Source organism: Periplaneta americana, chromosome 8 (assembly GCF_040183065.1).
Source record: "Periplaneta americana isolate PAMFEO1 chromosome 8, P.americana_PAMFEO1_priV1, whole genome shotgun sequence".
Taxonomy (NCBI): domain Eukaryota; kingdom Metazoa; phylum Arthropoda; class Insecta; order Blattodea; family Blattidae; genus Periplaneta; species Periplaneta americana.
In genome coordinates this window covers 167,561,819-167,582,975 of record NC_091124.1, presented here as the reverse complement: position 1 = coordinate 167,582,975, position 21,157 = coordinate 167,561,819, and the positions used below count along the sequence as shown (strand labels likewise).

General features: G+C 35.4%; 1 protein-coding gene across 1 annotated transcript in view; it reads right to left on the bottom strand.

Moving 5' to 3' along the window:
* LOC138705220 (arrestin homolog) overlaps positions 1-21,157 on the bottom strand; it is a 920,135-nt gene that overhangs the window by 300,065 nt on the left and 598,913 nt on the right. The window contains exon 4 of the mRNA XM_069834027.1: positions 12,492-12,627. Coding sequence (XP_069690128.1) covers positions 12,492-12,627 — 136 coding nt within the window. The remainder of the gene's footprint in view (positions 1-12,491; positions 12,628-21,157) is intronic.

Sequence of the window (21,157 nt, the reverse complement as noted above, 5' to 3'; positions counted from 1 at the left end):
TAAGCACCCTTGATATTAGCCAGAAAAGGCATTATCATAGTTTTGATAATGTAATAAATGCAGAAACTGTGTACGTCGTTCCCCCATCAAAGGAAAACACACTAACAGAGGTATTTCACAAGAACAACTTGATGAAGTTCGAGAGCATATAAAGTCATTTCCTGTAATTGATTCTCATTACTGTCGAACCTCATCAAGTCGTCATTATCTGAATTCAAATTTCAATATATCGGGCATGCATTCATTGTACAAAGAGTATTCAAGCCAACCTGTTAAAGATAATATTTATTGAAAGATTTTTGTACAGAGTTTAACCTCAGTTTGTTTAAGACTAAAAAATATAGGTGTGATCATTTTTATTGGGTTATTTTACGACGCTGTATCAACATCTAGGTTATTTAGCGTCTGAATGATATGAAGGTGATAATGCCGGTGAAATGAGTCCGGGGTCCAACACCGAAAGTTACCCAGCATTTGCTCGTATTGGGTTGAGGGAAAACCCCGGAAAAAACCTCAACCAGGTAACTTGCCCCGACCGGGATTCGAACCCGGGCCACCTGGTTTCGCAGCCAGACGCGCTGACCGTTACTCTACAGGTGTGGACCTTCATTATTATTATTATTATTATTATTATTATTATTATTATTATTATTATTATTATTGATCCATTGGCAGATCTCAAAAGAGATGGACAGAAAACAAGAATGTAACAGTTTCTTCAAGCCTAAAAAAGATAGGTTTGATCATTGTGAGGCATTTAAATGTAATGTAAAACCTACTGATGATGAAGTAAAATGTAACACATACCACGTTTTTAGAACTAATGAAGGGAAGCAAGAAAAAGATAGGGATAAAGAGGATTTTAAGACAGGAGGTCAAACCACAGCATTAGATTGTTGTGACCTAGAAAACGCTTTTGCATTACCTAAAGCAAACGTATAATTTTTTTTTCTATAAAAGAAAACTAAACTGCTATAATTTAACAGCTTTTGTTTTGTGTATAGAAAAACGTACTGCTCAATTTGGAATGAATTTCAGTTCGGGAGAGCCGGGAATGAAATTGCTAGTGCTCTGGTTTCAATTCTCAATAAAATCTGTGTAAACAATCCCAAGATTACAAAATTTAAACTTTGGTCCGACTCATGTTTTCCGCAAAATAGAAACAGTATCATGTCAATAGCTCTCTTGCACTTTTTAAGTAACACTCAGAAAATTATCACCATAGAACAAGTTTTCAGAACCCGGCCATAGTTTTGTACAAGAGATTGATGCAGTGCACAGTGTCATTGAAAACAAACTAAAATTTACAGAAATATTCAGCCCAGTATCATTAATAAGAAACGTTAAAGCAATTCAAACTCACAAGGTGCACCTATTTGTACATCAAATGATGACAAAAGACTTTTTAAACTATACGATGGCTATTTCGAAAGGCATGAATTTCTCTACTATACCTTACTGTAAAGTTAAACATATAGTTTACAATAAAGAAAATATTTTTGTAATCAAGTACTCTACATTCTAGTATTTATTAATAATAATCCAAAGGATATATAAGCATATACATCACTTCTTGAATAAATTCATCATTGAATTTTTATAAGTTGTTTTAATGTTTTGACATATGATAGTGTTTCCTATAGGTACTGTTTTATTCATTATGTATGCATTTTATATTTTGTGTTTCACTTGTGTTCAACTTGTCTCATATATTGCATCCACCAGATGATTTCTTGTACAAGTAACATCGAAAATATTCATTGATACTATCAAGAATTATAATGTGATCATTGTAACAAAACTTGTTTTTGTACCAATCTGATAAGTTGACTGAAATTGTAATATAATTTTTCTTATAATAATACTTGTTTAGATATTCCTTCATTAATCATTCTATTTAAATGATTTACCCTTTGGTTCGTGTATTTTATTGCTATTTTAAATAAAATACAATTCCTTTCTTATTTCGTCACTTGAGCCTATTGCATAATAATTAAGCATTTCGTATAACCTGTAAATTATTAAACATATCATTTCTACATTGACTCTTCCGAGCATAATTCATTCATATAAATAGGCTACTGCTATAGGCGCTGACATGACAAATACAATCGTTACACTATTGCAGCCGTGGCGAAAATGTCATCGTGCGCCGAGCCACTGTGTAACCTGCAACGTGCATTGCACCTATGGAGGGAGGTGGACACCCGAAGGGGAAGTGGAGCAACTGTTTGACTTATTAACGGATTTTCATTTTCCCTACGTCAACACTTCAATATATTTCATACAGTACAAGGTTACAAACTAATGTTTAGTACGTACAACGAAGAAAGAAATGAACAAGGAAACATAGGACACATTATCACAACCTATTAACCGTCTTCAGAATGTCTCCGGGACAGAGTTTCAAAATCAGGAATTATGTCACTTATTGCCAGTCGTAGTTGATCACAAAGGTATTTGTCTGTCAGTCGTGATCTAAATTGGGTTTTTACTATTTTCATTGTTGAAAATAATTTTTCACAAATGTAAGTTGTAGCGAACATGGCTTCAACAGAGCAAGCGAAAGAACGAAGCTTCTGATACTTATTTTTTGGTAAAGATTTGAAAGTTCAACATTTGTCAAGTCCTTACATCTAGCTTTCATTTAACATCACATTGTAAATCGGTGAGTGTAAATTGAAGAGCTAATCGCATTATTCTTACATCTGCTGAAAAAGGATCGACGTACAGAGATAATAATAATAATAATAATAATAATAATAATAATAATAATAATAATAATATAATGATGATAGTAATAATAATAATATTTAACCTTTTAATGTTTCATGAGTGACATGTAGTATAATGCCGTTTTATGTTATACAACGTTTTCCTCGTAATACTTGTGAACAGATCGTACATTTAATATTCTCATCATATTGGCAGCAAAAAAATTCGTCCTCCCATCCTACTTGAAACTTTCGTTTTTGTAGAGGTAAATGGTTTCGAGAGAGACATTGCGACGATACGCCCCTCGCAGGTCAGAGACAAATGCAAATGGAACGGAGTTTGACTCCAGTGAGTGATAGGTTGTGGGTTGGGGGAGGTAGGAAGCAAGATAAATGCAAAGCTATCATTGCGATCCACAATGTGCCCGCGAGTCACATTTTCGCCACGGCTGCACTATAGCTATAAATACAGTTTCTTGAAGTTATGTTCTCAAAGTCTATTTTCAGAACGGGAAATAGCAAGAATAAAGCCATTGTTATTGTTGTTATATCAGTTATTATTCGGTCTCATTTTTACAAAATAGTATTTAATGTATCAATTACACATTTATCAGTAAATGGAACATTTTTTTTTATTATTATTTGCAACAGTGAATAATCGATTGAACTCCCAAGTTTTTATTGTCAGCGTTTATCACTGAGCTCGGAAAATTTGGAGTTCACTTCAACAGATTTCAAATCTGTGGGCGAAATAGAAACAAATGTTGTGTGTGATAGTGAGCAAACAGTGCGTTGCAAACTCGTATTGTTTGACTGCCCTGTGTTTCGTCCTTGTTTCACACATACTGCAATGCAGAGCGAGTTACCGGCAGCCATTATGTGCAACTATACAAAAACGTTGTTATAGCATGTTTACGAAATTCATGTGCCATATTTATAGACGACTATAAGCATTGAAATTACGGTATCATATAAACTAGTGTTAATATTATTAAACTACAACCTAAACATATCGTACCTTAGGTCAGGGGTAGACAGCAACACAGTCTACTATATAAAGTCACGAAGCTTGGGATGATTTTTTGCAATAATTCTCGCGATAGTTGCTAGCCGCTTGGAAAGTTGTGAGTACTAGGAACAATAGACTGTGCCACAGCCATCGTGATCTAATACAGGCCGTAAGGCAGACCATGTAACTCGCTTAACCCGATCACGAAGGGCGGCGTTTCAACCATATAAATTAGTTGGAATGCATAAACAGTAACATATGTTTCACTAAAATGTAGTGTAATTCCATTAATAAAATTTAAAACAATGATTATGAGACACTTCAGACATAATTCACTTGCGAGTTAAGATGTAATATTATTTATAGTGTGAAAATTACGTTGTTCGTATGTGTAATACCTGCCTTTATTTCGATTAAATATTGCGAAATTCTTGTACATTCATTTATGCACGATTCAGTAATTTTCAATTGCACCGCACGGATATTTAGATATGTTGAAATTATAGGTTATGTTTACTGTACCAGTTGCCCCTTTCTGTCTAAATTTAGTGATCTCCAATGCCTTGCCATTCATATGAAAATTATAGGTTATGTTTACTATATTTAACTTATATTCCTAAATTCGCAGTTATACATTATAATTAAGCATAATGTTATGTATGATACCCCGGACATTCAATTTGTCTGTATCTTAATACTACAATTGAGTACTGAATTATTGTATTTATCTACTACTTAAGAGACGAAGTAACACAATTGTACGTACACTAATTTCATAGGAGTGGTGTGGTAAATGTTTTCTCTAAAATTAAGGAACTTAGATGTGCTAAATTGAAATCACAATGCAAATTCTGTTTTATTAAACCTCAAAATAGCTTCCATTCTAAACTTAAAATGTTGACGCGAACAGATTATGTTAACATGTAAAATTCTCTTCACATTAAAATAACACAGTTTTGTAATTATTTCTGCAACATATTATGCAACAAGAAGTAAACGGAACTTACGGACACGTTACACTAAATAAAGCTTAGCAATGATACGCAATAAAGTTATAATATTTCACTGAGCTCCATACACTGAAATAGAAAACCCGAACAAACATTACGGCCTGGTCTAGATCGAAAAGGCATTGACTTTGCCGTATTTCGCATTTTTGTGAAAAGCTATGTAAATTGTGAAATGTTCGTTATCGGTTGTAATAACTGTAAATGGCTAAAATACAATAATTTGAATAATAATATGGGACAAGGAGACGTTTGTAGTACTATGAATTGTAAGAAAAATAGGTTAGAGTTATTCTTCTTCCGAAAGATCCAGGAAGGTGAGTTTATAGAATATTATATATATATATATATATATATATATATATAAGAAAATAATATATAAACCTTATGTATTTCATATTTCAATAGTGGAAGGAAGATGTTAATTTTTTCAAAAGAACGCGATATCGAAAGTACAATACATTTTATCGTCTGCTAGGGAAAGAGTCTGGGATGAGGCGATAGTAGCGATCCTGGTGGTGAGCAACTATCTATGTTTGCATATTTAGTAAGTATTGAGCTTCGTGATTGTATATACTAGACTGTGACAGCGATATGATCTGTCTTATTGGAGTACCTTGCACTGTACGCTGCGTGAACGAGTTAACATCGTAGGGGTGGAGGTTGTTGGAGTGTAAGGTCATGCACAGATCTAAAGACGCACAAACGTAATGAGAATACGACTTGAGTAAATGGTGCCCAAGAGATTAAAATAATTATAACTCGATCTGTAAAACGTGTGCATTCAAGTTAACCCAATCAGATCATAAATTAAATTAATTGTGAAGAAACGTTTGAAGTTGTATAATGGGTAACTAATAAGTATGATTAAAATACGAGTATAATGACACACATTTTAGAAGGAAACATACACTCCTATTACGGTAAATATAACCATATATATTACATACTATTCACAGTAATACAGAAACAAATTTTTCATTGTAAAAATGAAAAGTAAAAATAAAAAATTAAATCATTAAACTCTCGGAATGAAAATAAACGTTTCTTTTCTATTTCAAGAAAATGTGATCATTAAACTTTAACACACCAGATGAACTTTATTGTGATAATTTTCTAGATTTCTGAATTCTCATTTTTGCATCCAGTTTTTCGATGTTCGGATGATGTGACTGGGCGATATTTAGCCTGAGACTGTGAGTCGAGGCCGTGTCTGGAATTGAACGTCTATATTTTGATTTATGACTTTATGGGAGTGTTAAAAATGAATGTGTAGTGAAACCGATTTTATAGTATGAGGACCTCATTATAGGAAGGTAATACTGGATATGGAATATATTTTATCATTGTATATCATAGTACTTGCTTACTTACTTTTATGGAACCCGGAGGTTCATTGCCGCTCTCACATAAGCCCGCAGCAATTAAAAATGGTTAGACGAAGGTATTCAGGATATATACAACGTTAAGTAAGAGAAACTGCTATAAATAATGTTCTGAGAGTGATTAAGGAAAATAATGTGGGACAAGTTAGGTCACAATAAGATGCTTAATATTAACCCTAGCAATACCAAGCTATTTTGATGACATGTAGTACCAAGGGGGGGATATTTTGTGACCACTATAAAAATGTTTAGTTTTGAGCATTTTTTAAACATTTCTAATCTGCAAATAGCATGTACTACTATAAAAGATAAAAATTTAAATATCATTGTATATTTTCGAACAATTTACTTCAACAAAACAGTCTGGAAAATGTTACGCATTACTATCTTCACACTCGTTGTTACATTTTGAACAAACCACGGTTTCCTTGTTGTAGGCTACTTATACCAAACTTACAATCTGAAAATAGTGTATACTATACGTATACATGAAGCAAAAAACGTTTAAATGTTGTATATTTTTTAGCAAGTACTTGAGTGCAACAGTCCAGAAAATAACATAGAACTGGAAAATATTATGCGTCACTTTCTTCACATTAGTTCTCACACAGTGAACAGACCACAGTTTTCTTGCTTTGTTTACCACACTTACAATCAGTGAATAGTATGCACTATTATAAAAGAAAAAAATTGAAATGTCATTGTATATGTTCCAACAAATACTTCAGTGTAGCAGTCACAAAATAAATTGTAAAATGCTACACATCACTTTCTTCACACCCGTCCTCACATATTGAACAGACCACAGTTTTCTTGTTATTTTTACCACATGTGTACCTTTTACAAACACTGCAAATGATTGTTGTCTTGCTCACTTTGTTGTACTTTTCTATTTTTGATCGGCAGTCTCTAGTGCACAAATGGCATCGACCCTTACCACCATGAACTTCTTTTGCACCACTTGTCTGCTTGATTTTCCTTTGCATAATTCCTTCCATTGCCGAAATCACACACTTCTGCAGTCCTGTAACATTTCTCGCCCGTTCTTCAATATACGGAGTTACGAGCTTCAATCCCAATTCGTGTAGATAAAGTCGCCGTTGATTTGGTTTCTTCTTATTCCAGTCTGGAAAGTTCAGTATAAATGTGGTGTAGCCATTTAGAGCTGCTATATCAACAAGTGTGTAGAAAATAGATACTGGCCATCTTCTGGTAGCTCTTTTTGTTGAATATTTGCGTACCATTTGATCCACTGTGTCGACACCGCCTTTAGTGTCATTGTAATATAGATTTATTACTGTTTTCTTCTTTGGATCAGATTGTGCACCAATTGCATCATCATAATGTTGAGTGGATAACATAAGAAGGTTCCGCTTAGGTTTATCACGAGGGATGTAGGAAACAATTGTAATTGGAACACTTCCAGTATCAGGATCACTGAACGCAAATTTACTGGAATATAATTCTCTTCCAGAAACTTCTTTGAGTTCTTGAGGAATGTGTTTCCTATTTGCCTGCAATGTTCCAACAAGAGTTAGCTTGTGATTGTTCCATAGATCCTCAGCCAAGTCAACAGATGTGTAGTACCTGTCTGTGGTTACATTGCGCCCGGAGTTATTTATAGGATGAACCAAACGTTTTACGACAGCTGTAGCTGAATTTGTTTGTTGCGCTGCATTCTTATTCTTTCCTGCATATGGTTCCATACTGATAACATATCTTGACTTTGAATCTGTAAGCATACGTATAAGTATGCCATACTTCCCAGGTTTATCCTTCATGAAAACTTTGAAGGGACATCTTCCACGGAATAATGAAAGCATTTCATCTACAACAGTGTGCATTCCAGCAGAATAACATTTTGGTAAAACTGAGTTCATTTTGTTGAATACTTCACGCATTGCGGCAAATTGATCAAACTCCCTGCGTTCATTTCGTGTGGTTTTGTCATCAAATCTTATTATTTTAGTTAGCTGCTGGAATCTAGTTCGGCTCATAGTAGCAGTATAAACAAATCTTCCAGAAATATTGGACCAAAGATCTGTAACTGCTGTCTTGCTATCACTTTCTTTGCCCATAAAGATAAGAAGCCCTATATAAGCAAGGAATTCAAGTCTACTTGTTCCTGGTACTTTCTGCCTAATCGCTTCTTCATTAGAATATTTTATAATGCTGTCTACAATTTCCGGAGTAAAGAACTTTTCAAACGACTCTATTATTGTGGCCACTTTACCTTCACTTCGTAGTCCTTCGCGTTCTTTCACAATATTCTGTGCAGCTCGTCTTGATATTCGAGGTGGTTTGGAAACGTAAACTCTTCCAGTACTAGTAAAATATTTATCACTGATTTCAATTTCAGATAAGTTGTCAAGGTCATCTTCAGAATTGGATTCCACTTCATCCCCGTCCACTTCGTCACGCATGATACACTGGTCTTCAGGTTCACTCACTACTTCATCATCATCATCATCATCATCATCATCATTATTTTCAGTTTCGGAATCTGTAGATTCTTCCAATAACTCTCCTGTGGTCTTTCGACTCATTGCTAGTAGACTGAACAACAAATGTAATTGTCGGAAACAAATAGAATACATAAATATCACACCACTTCATCAGACCAATCAGGTGTAACGAAAATAGAAAGACCAAATACGCCCATTGTAGGGACAGTAGGAGCGTAACAAAAAAAAAAAGAATAAATATGTCCATTGTTGGTGCATTACATGTGTAGTAACACAAAAGCACAAAAATTATATTGGCCATGAATCCTGCATCATTCTTGAAATAGTTGAAATAACGTGAAATCTTGTATTATGGGTTACACCATTTACTAAGGGGGGGATATTTTTTGTCCGCCTTGACATATTTTCGTGTTTTGGTAAAACTATCAGTGAAAACTATTAAACAATAACACAGTAAGATAGATAGATTCATAACTGACAATAAATAGTATTTTCGTATTTTTAATATATCAGTTAGATATTGAAAATATAAATTTTGGATAAGGTGGACACAAAGTAACCCCCCGTTGGTATTGCTAGGGTTAAGAAATGATTACGTAATTAGTTAGGGAATTTATTGTTAAGTAAGTGGAAATGTAAGAGATTGTAATGATGGCACTGTATACGATAATGTAAGATCCATCATTAGTTCATTACATGTAATTGAATGGCTGACAAATATGTCATATATCATATCATATGAAGAGTTCACGGCAAGAATGATGGATATCACTTTCTTGTCGAAAATGAACCAAGATTGTCAATGCATAGCTTAAGACATATAGAATGTACATAGAGAGTTATATGGCATTAACACTGATAATCATTGTCCAGTAATGATCGGAAAATCTCAGTTAAGCTTTGAGCGCTAAGCATCTCAAACTTTAAATTGCTTCTCCTTCAAAATGTATTCCAAATGACATCCATTATTCTTGCAGTGGACTCTTCATTTATTATTGTATTTTCTTGAGATATATATTCTAGGAAATAAAATTAATTTGTACTGACGTTGTATCAGTTTCGCTTTTATAATGAATTAACAACTCTTAAGTACCCATTTCCGTATGATCGATTTTTTACTGTTCATAATATTCCTTGACCTTCTTGCAAAAGATGAATGCTTGCTCTTGCAGGGGCTTACTCCCCGTGTTATATCTAAGTAGGTGAACATTCACTTTCTACTAAATCGACGGAGCAGCGTAATTAATTTAACATCCATTCACCATAAGGGCCACAGCCCGAGGATATCGATTTTCTTAATTAAAGGTAAACATACCGGCAGTTTTGTGTGTCATGTGAACTGTTATTGTTTCACATTTCCTCTATACATGAATCGATTTGGAAAAACATGAACATTTTCTGACGTACTTTTCACTGTGTTCCTAAACAATCAGCTGCTTGTATGGTAAATAATATGATCTATAATAACATGTATAATGTATGTTTTTCTAAGTTGTGACCGAAATAAATAATAAATACTGAATATACAGTAATTTAACTGATAGTGTGTATTGACATCAAGATGCCAAAGAGACAAAAATGGAGAGAGAGAGAGAGAGAGAGGGGGGTATAGGAGGAGGGAAGGTAGGGTGAGTAGGAGTGATGGAAAAGAGAGAGAATTTAATTAAATGAGTGTCACCATGACACATACAGTACTTTTAAGTTGTAGTGTACGTTTACAGCTCGCCCAAGTCAAGTCTGCGAGTGGGGCTATCGGGATAGAATGTAGAGGCAAAACACAGTTGCCACATAGGTCACTTGACGTTCAGATTTCAACGTGTGCACATCGTTTAAAATACACTACGGAGTGCACGCATTTGTTGTCCGTGTCTTCAGATAAAGGCAACAGTTACGCTGCCTCCCCCCCTCATGCAACTTTCTCTCCTACGCTCACGCTTGCCAATCAGAACGCCAAACCTCACTGTCAAGCAGAAGTAGAAGTACAGTCTATTTCAAAGCGTCTTAAATTGTTACCGCTCTATAAACTGAAGCGCAGTAGGAAAACTTTGCTGTCATATGAGACTGTACTGGTCTCCTCTCGTCGCCGCCTCCTTTCCCTACAGAACTGTCTCCAACTTCCCCTCTCGGTTCGCAGACTTAACTTGGTCGAGCTGTACACTATTTGTAACAATTCAGCTGTTTTTCCTTGTTGCGTAGGTACTATACATTTAAGATTTTTAAAATGACGATACGATTACTATATAATGTAAGAACAAAATTTATCTGCTACAAAAACCATAGACGGAACTTTTTTTTCTGTTTGGAATGTAACAATGCGATATGAATAAATATAATATATATGAGACAAAATCAATACGGTTAGACACTAGCATGACAGAATAAGAACAACGAAGAAAATACTTAGAAATAAAGTCTAACATTGTAGTGTAACTTGGGTAATTTTATTAATGAAAACAATGAAATACGTAAACAGAATCGTCAGACGTCCTAAGAACTTCTCAGTGGTCTGTAATCGTCACAAATGAGAGTGATGATGATGATGATGATGATGATGATGATGATGATGATGATGATGATGATGATGATGATGATGATGTACGTAAATAGTACTGTTCTCCAACCAGGAGATCAACCGTGAAAGGTATGTGCTTACCATTGTGACATGTATTGGAGCGAAGTAGATATATAATATTATCGTTATAACGTCTGTTTAAAAACCATGCGTTCTCCTGCATTTGTTATTTCCTTTATGGAGAGATTAAAAGACCAGAAGATTAACAATGATATAATTTTGTAACTAGGATAGTATAGACATGTGTGTATCAATGTTATTGTTTGTGCTGTGACAGCGAGCCAATAGAGATATGAGTACCCACGTGTGTGACCTTATGACATCTTATGACATCAACATTCATTCACAGCATTACTCCCTTTCGTCTCAGCCGGCAGAGACTTTCTCGTGGTTGGAGCACAGTAATATAAATATAATTTCTGTAATAAGATTTAAAGACTTTAGCTGTAGATTACTGACATTACTTGTGTGCTAGAATTACGACCATACATGGGGTAGTCACAAATAATGGAATATAATTAGATTTCGAATGTTGGCCTATTAAATATAAGCCGAATGACATGAGAGCTGTGGACCATCCTATAACGATGAACCGAATGAAGACTGAATAAAACATTGATCTAATCTTTGTGCTACTGCTGCTGATGGTGATATTGATGAGAAAATCTATTCCATCAACGGGCACTTATAATTAACTCTTTGTCATTTGACCTCAAGCGACCTACAGGAGTAGCACGTCAGAACTGTAGTGCACTCGTACATGGCTAACGAGAAAGACAGGCTACTGCGCGACGTCACATTCTTAATCATAACATGGCCAACATTGAACAAGTTTATATATAAATGCACGTTTAACATGAGTTTAATATAGATTCCTTTGTTTTTTAGAACTTTGAACATTGTTTATATTAGACGATTGTCAAGATGGCCATGACTAAACAATGATAATCATGTGCCTCTGATTCGGGCCGTAGCCTGTCCTCGTTACCCACGTGTAGTATAAATCATTATGCTGTCTTACTGGCTTCCATTGTGAATTTGCCCTACACCAGAAAGATACAGATGATGATGGCGATTATGGATGTGATGATAAATGGAATGCTGACAGGAGGTTCCACGTGAAAACGTATCCGAAATACTATTTTTTTTTTTTTTTTTGGATTACATATTCCATTTGAACCCGGATTTTCAGCCTGGAAAGCTGAAGCTCTTAGCCGTTCGATTAATGGCTCACCTAGAAATGACAGACATATTCCCTTTAATTTTGAATCACTCGTTGTTCAGGGACAGCACTGCCTCTTGGGCAATGGCCGGTAATTGTGTCTCAAAATAAGTTTACCTTTCGTTCCTGCAGGTAGTCAGGATCGACTAGTAAGACGCCTTGAAGCCGATCTATCTTGTTGTCAGATATCACCAGATCTCTGCTGCTGAGGTACAGCGTTAGTTTGTTGTTAGGTGCCGACTTCTTGAACACTCTGAAACAAAATGAATAACGAATGAACGAGATTTAATAACTAAAAGTGAGTAAACTGAAAATATTTTCCTTTACTTAGATCCGTCTTATGAAAGTCAAAATTACTAATAGCAACTAAGAAAATGCACGAGAATTCAAATTTTCAACAGGATAGATTATGAAAAGATCATTATCTTAGGTTCCAAATCATATACTGGATTTACACTTATGGTCAGTTTCTCCAAGTAATGTTTAATTTGGCTTAACAAATGTTAAATTAACAGCTGGTTTATTTTTAACGTTTTTTAAATATATTTTCCATTCCTTCAACATAATTTCGTTTAAAATAACCAACACTTAACTTTAATTGTCGTTAATACTGTTTAACTACTTAACAGCAGTTGGTAATGATTTTGCACATGTAAGGCAATTTCTTATTGGCTAAAATTATTATTATTATTATTTAAATTCTGTATTGCAGAGTAAGTCATGAAACATGTATAAAATCATAACCTGTTACACTGGGCCATGATCCATATAATACAGAGAGTTGATAAATGAAAGTTCTATTGACTACTATTGAATAATAATTACCTAATTTATAAGTAAGGTTATAGTTGTAATGCTAAATATTAATTTCTGTTTAGAAAAATCTCAGCATTATGACCACCGGGTGACAATAATTACAGGAATGTGTGTGTAGTCACCTGTACACAAAACCCCGAGGAGAATTTCGTATCATATAAAATTCTCTACTCACTCTCTCTGCTTCAGGTCCATGTAGAAATTATATGTGATTTCGTCTTAAAGAAGCAATAAAATTGCTGCTGAAACATTTTATTATTTAGTCACTGCGTATTTTGAAGCATTGATACTAAAAATTCCGTAAAGAGAGACATAACACATTATTTTCACAACTTTTGTCTGAACAGCTGTGGTGTTATCCGCCATGTTAACTGTTTGTTAAATGAGTTAACTGCTTGAAATCCTATATTTAAAGTTAACAAACAGTTAACAATCTGTTAAGCCAAACTAGTGTTGAAAAACTATATTTAACAAACTGTTCAGAGTTTAACAGTCGTTAAGTGTTCTAACAATACTTGGAGAAACCGGCCATAAGACTTCTACTCAGGCCTGTTTCACTAATGCCTGGAAAGATAGCCTACTCTGATGGGACCTTTATGCTTGGATAGCTCTAACAGGTGGACCATGGCAACGGACCCATCAGTGTGTACGACCATTCCAGGTTTTGGTGTTGAAACATACGAAATAGCAGTTCTGACGTGAGAGGTGGGAGAAACCAAATGCGAACACCATTGGAAATACTGAAGTCTTCCTTACAGCTAATAAAATAATCTATAGCTGCTTTAATTAGAGATATACAGGTTGTAACATAAATACGAGTCAAAACTTCAGGAATGGATTCCTCAAATGTAGAGAAGAGAAACAGATAATAACAGCATGGGTCTGGAATGAATGAATGAAATGAAATGCGCACAATGTGCATAGGATTTGTAGGTTAGTCTTTGCAGAAGTTTGTGAGCGAGGTTTTCCTTTCTCGGCAGGTTTCAACGTGATATCGTCCACATGGCTTCTGACACAGTTCACACACACATTCGTCGTTGGGTTCGTGGTATCTCTTGGTGGTACAGATCTTATGGTGAAAACCATGTACTGCGTAACGGGTCACTATGTGTCTCAGTTCGTAGTTTGTGTTTGCCCAGTCTCTGGTTGTCATGGCGTCTGTTATGTAGAACTCGCTCCAGATGGCGTTCTTCTTTCCTCTGAGTACTTCCAGGGCTTTCTCGTATGCTGGGGTGTTCGGCATGCAGAGTTGTGTTCTAATATCTTCGATGAAGAAGCGTTCCTTCATTAGTTCGTATGTTAGTCTCGAGAGAGTTGTTCTTCCTACTCCTAGTACTCTTTTCATGAAGGATGATTTGACTCATGGGTCTGGAAATGCTTACTTTCTGAGTTAGCAGGCTCTCAAGTATGATCTTAGTGCACTTAAATGAGTGTAAATCCAGAATTTTCATAACGTAGGGCAGACAAAAATCCGAATGCAACAGTTCATTCTTTTCACCAACAGATTCTTCATTAATATCTGGGCTGGCATTGTTGAAGATTACTTTTTGGGATCCTAAGTAGGCCTACTTCCGAACAGGTTTACAGGGAGGAACCACAGGGATTTCTTGCACACAATATTGCTTTCTTGGACGGCATATGCCTACCACTAGTGCAATAACGAGGGCTGTACTTCATACTTGACGGCACATCTTAGTCTTTGTGCCCGCAGGTACCTTAATGCACGCTGTTATAGCCACTGAACAGACAGAGATAGATTAATTTCGTGGCCTCCACGCTCACCTGATTTCAAACAACTGATAACTGAGAAACTAAGTATTTCGGGACCCAAGGTGTAGTAACCTGTTTCTCTACTCTACTTGCGAGGAATCAATTTTTATTTTTATTCATTCAGTATAAATGGGATGTAAGGATAACTTTATAACCCCTAAGTTTCTCAATTCGTCATAAAGGAAGTGGAAAAATGTGATGAAGAAAAGTAAGGAAACGAAGACAGAAAGAAAGAAAGACAGAAGGAAAGAAAGAAAGGAGTAAGGAAAGAAAGCAAAGTAGAATAAGAGAAAGAATATAAGGCATGGGAGAAAATAAGAAAGAAAATAGGAAAAAGAGAAAACAGAAAGGAAGTGAAGAGAGAGAAAAGAGTAGGGAGAGAAAATAGAGGAGAAGGCAAGAGAGAAAAAGTAACAGAGAAACATTATATAAGTAATGAATATGGAAAGAGGAAAAAAAAAAAAAGAAAAAGAAAGACACAAAACGGTGGAGAAAAGGCGGCATGGAAGGAAGATAGAAAGATGGGCGTTAAGAAGGAAAGAATCGAATAAAAGTTACGAGAGAATAAGGAATAATGATAGAAAAAGGAAGTAAGGAAGAAAGGAGGGAATAATGAAGTAAAATAGAATTGAAGGGATAAGCGAGAAAGAAGTAAACTAGCAAAAAAAGAAAAACAAAAAGAAACTGGAAATTGAAGAATGATGAAAGAAAAGCAGTAAGGTAAAATTTAGCAGATTAGAAAGGGAAGAATTAAAATTACAATGAAGAAATAAATAAAAGCTTAATAAAGGAAAAACGAAATGAGGAAGAAAAAGAACGAAGGAAGACAGAGTTGAAAAATGAGAATAAATTAGTAAAGAAATTAGGGAAAAATTTTTAAAAAGGAATAGGAATTAAGGAATATCGGAAGCAAGAAAATAGAGCAAGACAAAGAAAAGAAAAAGATGAGAAATAAAGGAAGGATGAAGAAATTATGAAATGAATGAAATAAAGAAAGAATTTAGTAAACAATGAATAAAGGAAAGCAAGAAAGAAAGAGTAAGATTAATAATGACTAAAGAAAATAAATCGATGAGAGTAACAAATTGAGAAACTGAACAAGAGAGAACAGGAATGTAGGAAGAATGAGGAGCTTTAAGTACGTAAGGAAGGAAATGAAGGAAGCAACATGGCTGGTTTTCATTCCTCCCCAGCTGAGTTAGTCACCAATGACCTGTCACTAAATAGAGCGGTGGTCTATCTCCAGCAGTTCTGTGAAGCTCCAAGTGAACTGAGCGACTCTGCGACGACGTCTACTTCGTATTTTCCTGCCACTCGTAACATCCAGTTGTCTCTAAATAGCCATTTTAATTGTGAAATGACGATATATGAGGACTTATTAACACCATGTTTAATATACTGCGAATGAAAATGTAATGTTCTCTGTGTTTAAATATGTTACAAATGGAGATGACTAAACTTGAAGTTGTGAGCTGTTTAATTCGAGGAATGGTCGATTCGATGCTGGACGAGTGTACGAGATTATGGACCAATGATTTTCTTTCGCACGAAAGCTACGTTAATAAAGCACAGACTTGATATATGATTTTATGGCCTTTATATGAGTTCTCATTCCAGATGCCGTATTATTTACGACAGAATTGATTTCTGTTCTTGTATTTCAGTACCATTTATTGCCTTTTTATAAGTACATCGGGCTGTATGATGCGCCACGTCTATTCATTATCACTTGACCGTGATGTGCGAAGCTGTAACTCATGGGTTCGAATCCACTTTCGTTGCGATCTTTGTCCTATGCCGATGCGATAATTCTGTGTTGTACTGGAGCTTTTTTTATCTGCTCACTCTTCATATTAGGAGTCTTATCTTGCCTGTCGTTGTAAAAAAAGTGAAATTTCATCAAGTATAAAATGGATAAGGAAAATATTGCACAAGGAACATTTCTTCATTGGTACAGGAGTAGAGAAGAGGAATTTACTCCTTACTTTTCACAAGAGAGTGCCTTAATATACTGCAGTGATATTCTTGGTTTAATGCAAAAGTTTAATAATTTCAAGGGAAAAATTGTTCCGGGGCTGGGTATCGATCCCGGGACCTCTGGTTGAACGTACCAGCGCTCCACCAACTGAGCTACCCGGGAACTCCACCCGACACCGTCTCAACTTTTCCCTTTATATCCACACAACTCGCGTCGGCTGATGAAACGCCAGAGACCCACATCGAGTGCACACAGTCTCTGTGTGACTTGGAATTGTGGTTTTCTGTTAACGTACACAGTGACGTATATATTATGCAAATCTAGTCTTTCAGGTAAGGCTCCCTGTAAAGCGGATTTGAATAATTTCAAGGCAAAAATTGTTCCGGGGCCGGGTATAAAGGGATATAAAGGGAAAAGTTGAGACGGTGTCGGGTGGAGTTCCCGGGTAGCTCAGTTGGTGGAGCGTTGGTACGTTCAACCAGAGGTCCCGGGATCGATACCCGGCCCCGGAACAATTTTTCCCTTGAAATTATTCAAATCTGCTTTACAGGGAGCTTTACCTGAAAGACTAGATTTGCAAAAGTTTAGTGTTCAGTACGAAGTGGATGAATGGAGACTTTTATCGATTCCTCCAAAATAAGTCTGAAGACGGTGCTTTTGCACAATGGCAACAAGTATTCGTCGTTAACTGTAGGTCATTCTGCACATCTTATGGGTACAGGAACTTATGAGAATCTTAAACTGGTTCTTACAAGGATAAAATATAAAGAACATAACTGGATGATCTGTGGTGATCTGAAAGAGTTGTGCATGCTTCTTGGTCAGCAGGCTGAGTAAAGTCTACTAAGTTTCCACATTTCCTCTATGAATGGGACAGCAGAGCAAGAAGCAGTCATTGGGAACAAAAGCATTGGCCACAAAGAACATCTCTTGAATCTCACACAAGAGGAAAAGCAACAAACGCAACTCCACCATGAAGAGAAAAAAGCGGTATGAAGCATTTGACTAAATGTGAGTTTGATTATTACAGATAAATTCTGTAGACTCAAAAATTAATCTTCAGGTATAAATGTGAGTTGTTAATTATTACAATGTAATAGATTTTGTAAAATACGATATACCTTTAATATTTGCCACAGGAATGTTTCACTTTATGGACGGAGAGAGGCGAACCCGACGCTTAGCAGCAGAAGGGACTGAAGAAGAAGAAGAAGAAGAATCACTTTATCATTTATCAATATTAAATTGAATAACGCTACATTCACATTGCTAAAAGTGTCAATGTATGTTGCGGAAAAATGGGACGTGATAGAGAAAATCTGAGCTTAGTTTTGGATTCAGCACTCCAAGAAACTATAAATGTAGCATAAAGTTTGAGAAAAGTTTTTATGATCTTTATTTTTGCAAGCCTGTATTATTTTAATTGGTAGTTGTTCATTGGCTCTTTTTGCAGCAAATATTATGAAAATTTAGATTGGATAATAAAGTTATCAGAAAATAATATTGAATGTTAAATGTTATGTTTTATTTAACGACGCTCGCAACTGCCGAGGTTATATTAGCGTCGCCGGTGTGCCGGAATTTTTGTCCCGCAGTATTTCTTTTAGATACCAGCAAATCTACTGGAATAAGCCTGTCGCATTTGAGCACACTTAAATGCCATCGACCTGGCCCGGGATCGAACCCGAACCTCAGGCATAGAAGGCCAGCGCTATATCAACTAGCCAACCAGGCCGACAATAATATTGATCAGTGCTTCTTTTTCAAACGAACGTGACACTGAGGTTTGTTTTAGAGCAAATCTAAGGTTTAGATGACTTATGATTATGACTTAGTTTGATATGTTGCTGGCTATTGAGTAAACTCAGTAGCAATACACATTACAATTTATTCTCGAGGCCGTAAGGAAGAGAGCGAAGAAATCGACAGTCCGACCTGCCGGAAAATTTTTCGGAATAATGTAGAGGGAAATTGTCCATCTCACATCATTACAGATGTGTAATATTGTTGACTGATAAGAAATGTGTATTTTTTTTTTTTTTTTTTTTTTTTGTATATTGCGAAATTTGACGTAATTATTTGAACCGTGTTGCTTGCAGTACTAATACTTTCTGTAGAAGTTTATGATGAATAGAACTTCTGCAATATGCAATAAAAGTTGGTCTCATCCTCGTTAGATATAAGTTGTTCCTACGAGATGTTTTAGTTAGAAGTCGGAATTGAGGAAAACATCAAATTTAAAGTGTAAATAAACTTTGAGCAAAGTTGTGGAAAGACTTCGAGTCACAGACTAGTGATACTTTAGATACAGTCATGTCAACGAGAGCGTAAACGTGCTCATAGACCGTATGCGCTGATCAGAGCACGTAAGGCACGCAGGTACAAGTCACTGGTGAACATTACACATTTATGAAGAAGTCGTTCAGTAAGTTTCAGGCTGACTAGACTCTTAACTTCTTATGTAAGTGAAAGATGAGGTGATGCTCTTTGTTGGTTTTTGGAAATTATTTAGTTACAAAGACAAGCAGTGTCGAACGCCTGAAATTATTAGTTCATCTACAGAAGGATATAATATTCAAATTAGTTTGTTTTATTGACATTAAATAGTAGTAAATGTATATGAAGATATATTGTAGAGCTTCTTCCTCACAGCACTGTATTTATGTGCAAAAGTGTGTGCTGCTAATGGCGTAGACTCGTTACATGTCAGTTACGAGTTGTGTCTATAAATTGTCCAGATGTTCGTACATAAATTCTCAGTTTGACGATGTTTCTTCCCATTACGATATTGTTCTGTCCAGATATTTTGAATTGCGTGAATATTTATCAGAATTCATAATAGAAAAACAGAGACAGTCCACAACTAGTTGACTCTACATGTATCGAGAAACGTAACTTTCTCAAGGATATATTAGAGCATCTGAACGTTTTGAATTTGAGATTGCAAGGAAAGAATCAATGAATTTGTGTCGACAGATATTGTTAAAAGCTTTCAGATGATTTCATTGTTGATGTCACAGATATCACAGCATAATTTTTATAATTTCAACGCCTTCAGTCACTGAACTTCTGCTCAACAGTATAAAATACTGCAATATGTTAAAAAATCTCTGGCAAGAGTTCCATAGACGATTTAAAGATATTGGCCTGCTCTAGCCCAAGTTTGATTTGTTTTGTGATCCTTACTCATCAAACCCAGAAAGTATACCAACAGAGTTACAATTAAATACCTGAATTGACAAACATTCCAAGTCCATAATTTACCAAATTCAATTTTTTACCTAAAAAGTTGTGTTTTACATAGGCTATCACTCTGTAGAAAAGAATATCCCAAGTCTGATGACTCTAAGCCTGTGTTTTTGGATCATACAAATATTTATTTCAATACTCTTAATGCAAGCCTATATAGTTTCTTTGCGGCCCTGAAAAATTTACGTCAATGGACTTGGAATGTTAGCCAATTCAGATCTTCCATTAGACATTATTTTGCTGCAGAAAACAACATTTCACCGGACATAAGAAGGCTGGTGTCGGCAAAAATCAGAAAAATCATTTCTGAATTACGCGAGAAGTCAGGAATTTAAATTTGTTTCTAGAAGTGTGATGATGTTCATATAAGTAGCACATGATTATGTAACAGTTAATAACAATAATTAGGTTAATTATAGGCCTCATTATATAAAACTTCTTAAGTTAAGGAAAAGCTACCTATGTTTATTATTTGCTATATCCTACTATTTTATAATTAATTGCATTTATTAGAGAGGTACATGCTGCATTTCTTGTTTTCTTGTATGAGCGTAACACATTATCTATTACTGAAGAGCAGTTTAATTAATCTTGCAGTGGTAGGTCAATAGAATTCATCTTGATCACCCCTTCTTTTTCACTGCTACTGCATACAGAATAGATTCATAGGAACCGTGAGCGCTTGGGAGCACGTAGAGTTTTTCACGTGCTCTGACCTTGACATCCCTGCTGTAGAAGTAAGTTATGCAACGGCATTTGTAAGTGTTCTGTGTACTCGTGCTGCTACAATTGTACAGTAACCTCGGTATTGGTGAAAGCAAGTTGTTCTCCGCGATATGTTTCTGTGATAATAGCAGTAATGAAAATTAGTTCACACCAATTGTAGTTACGTCGTTATGTTTATCCATTGTAAACGTTATAATGGTGCAGAATATGCATCAGTATTATGTTGGAACATAAAACGAAATGC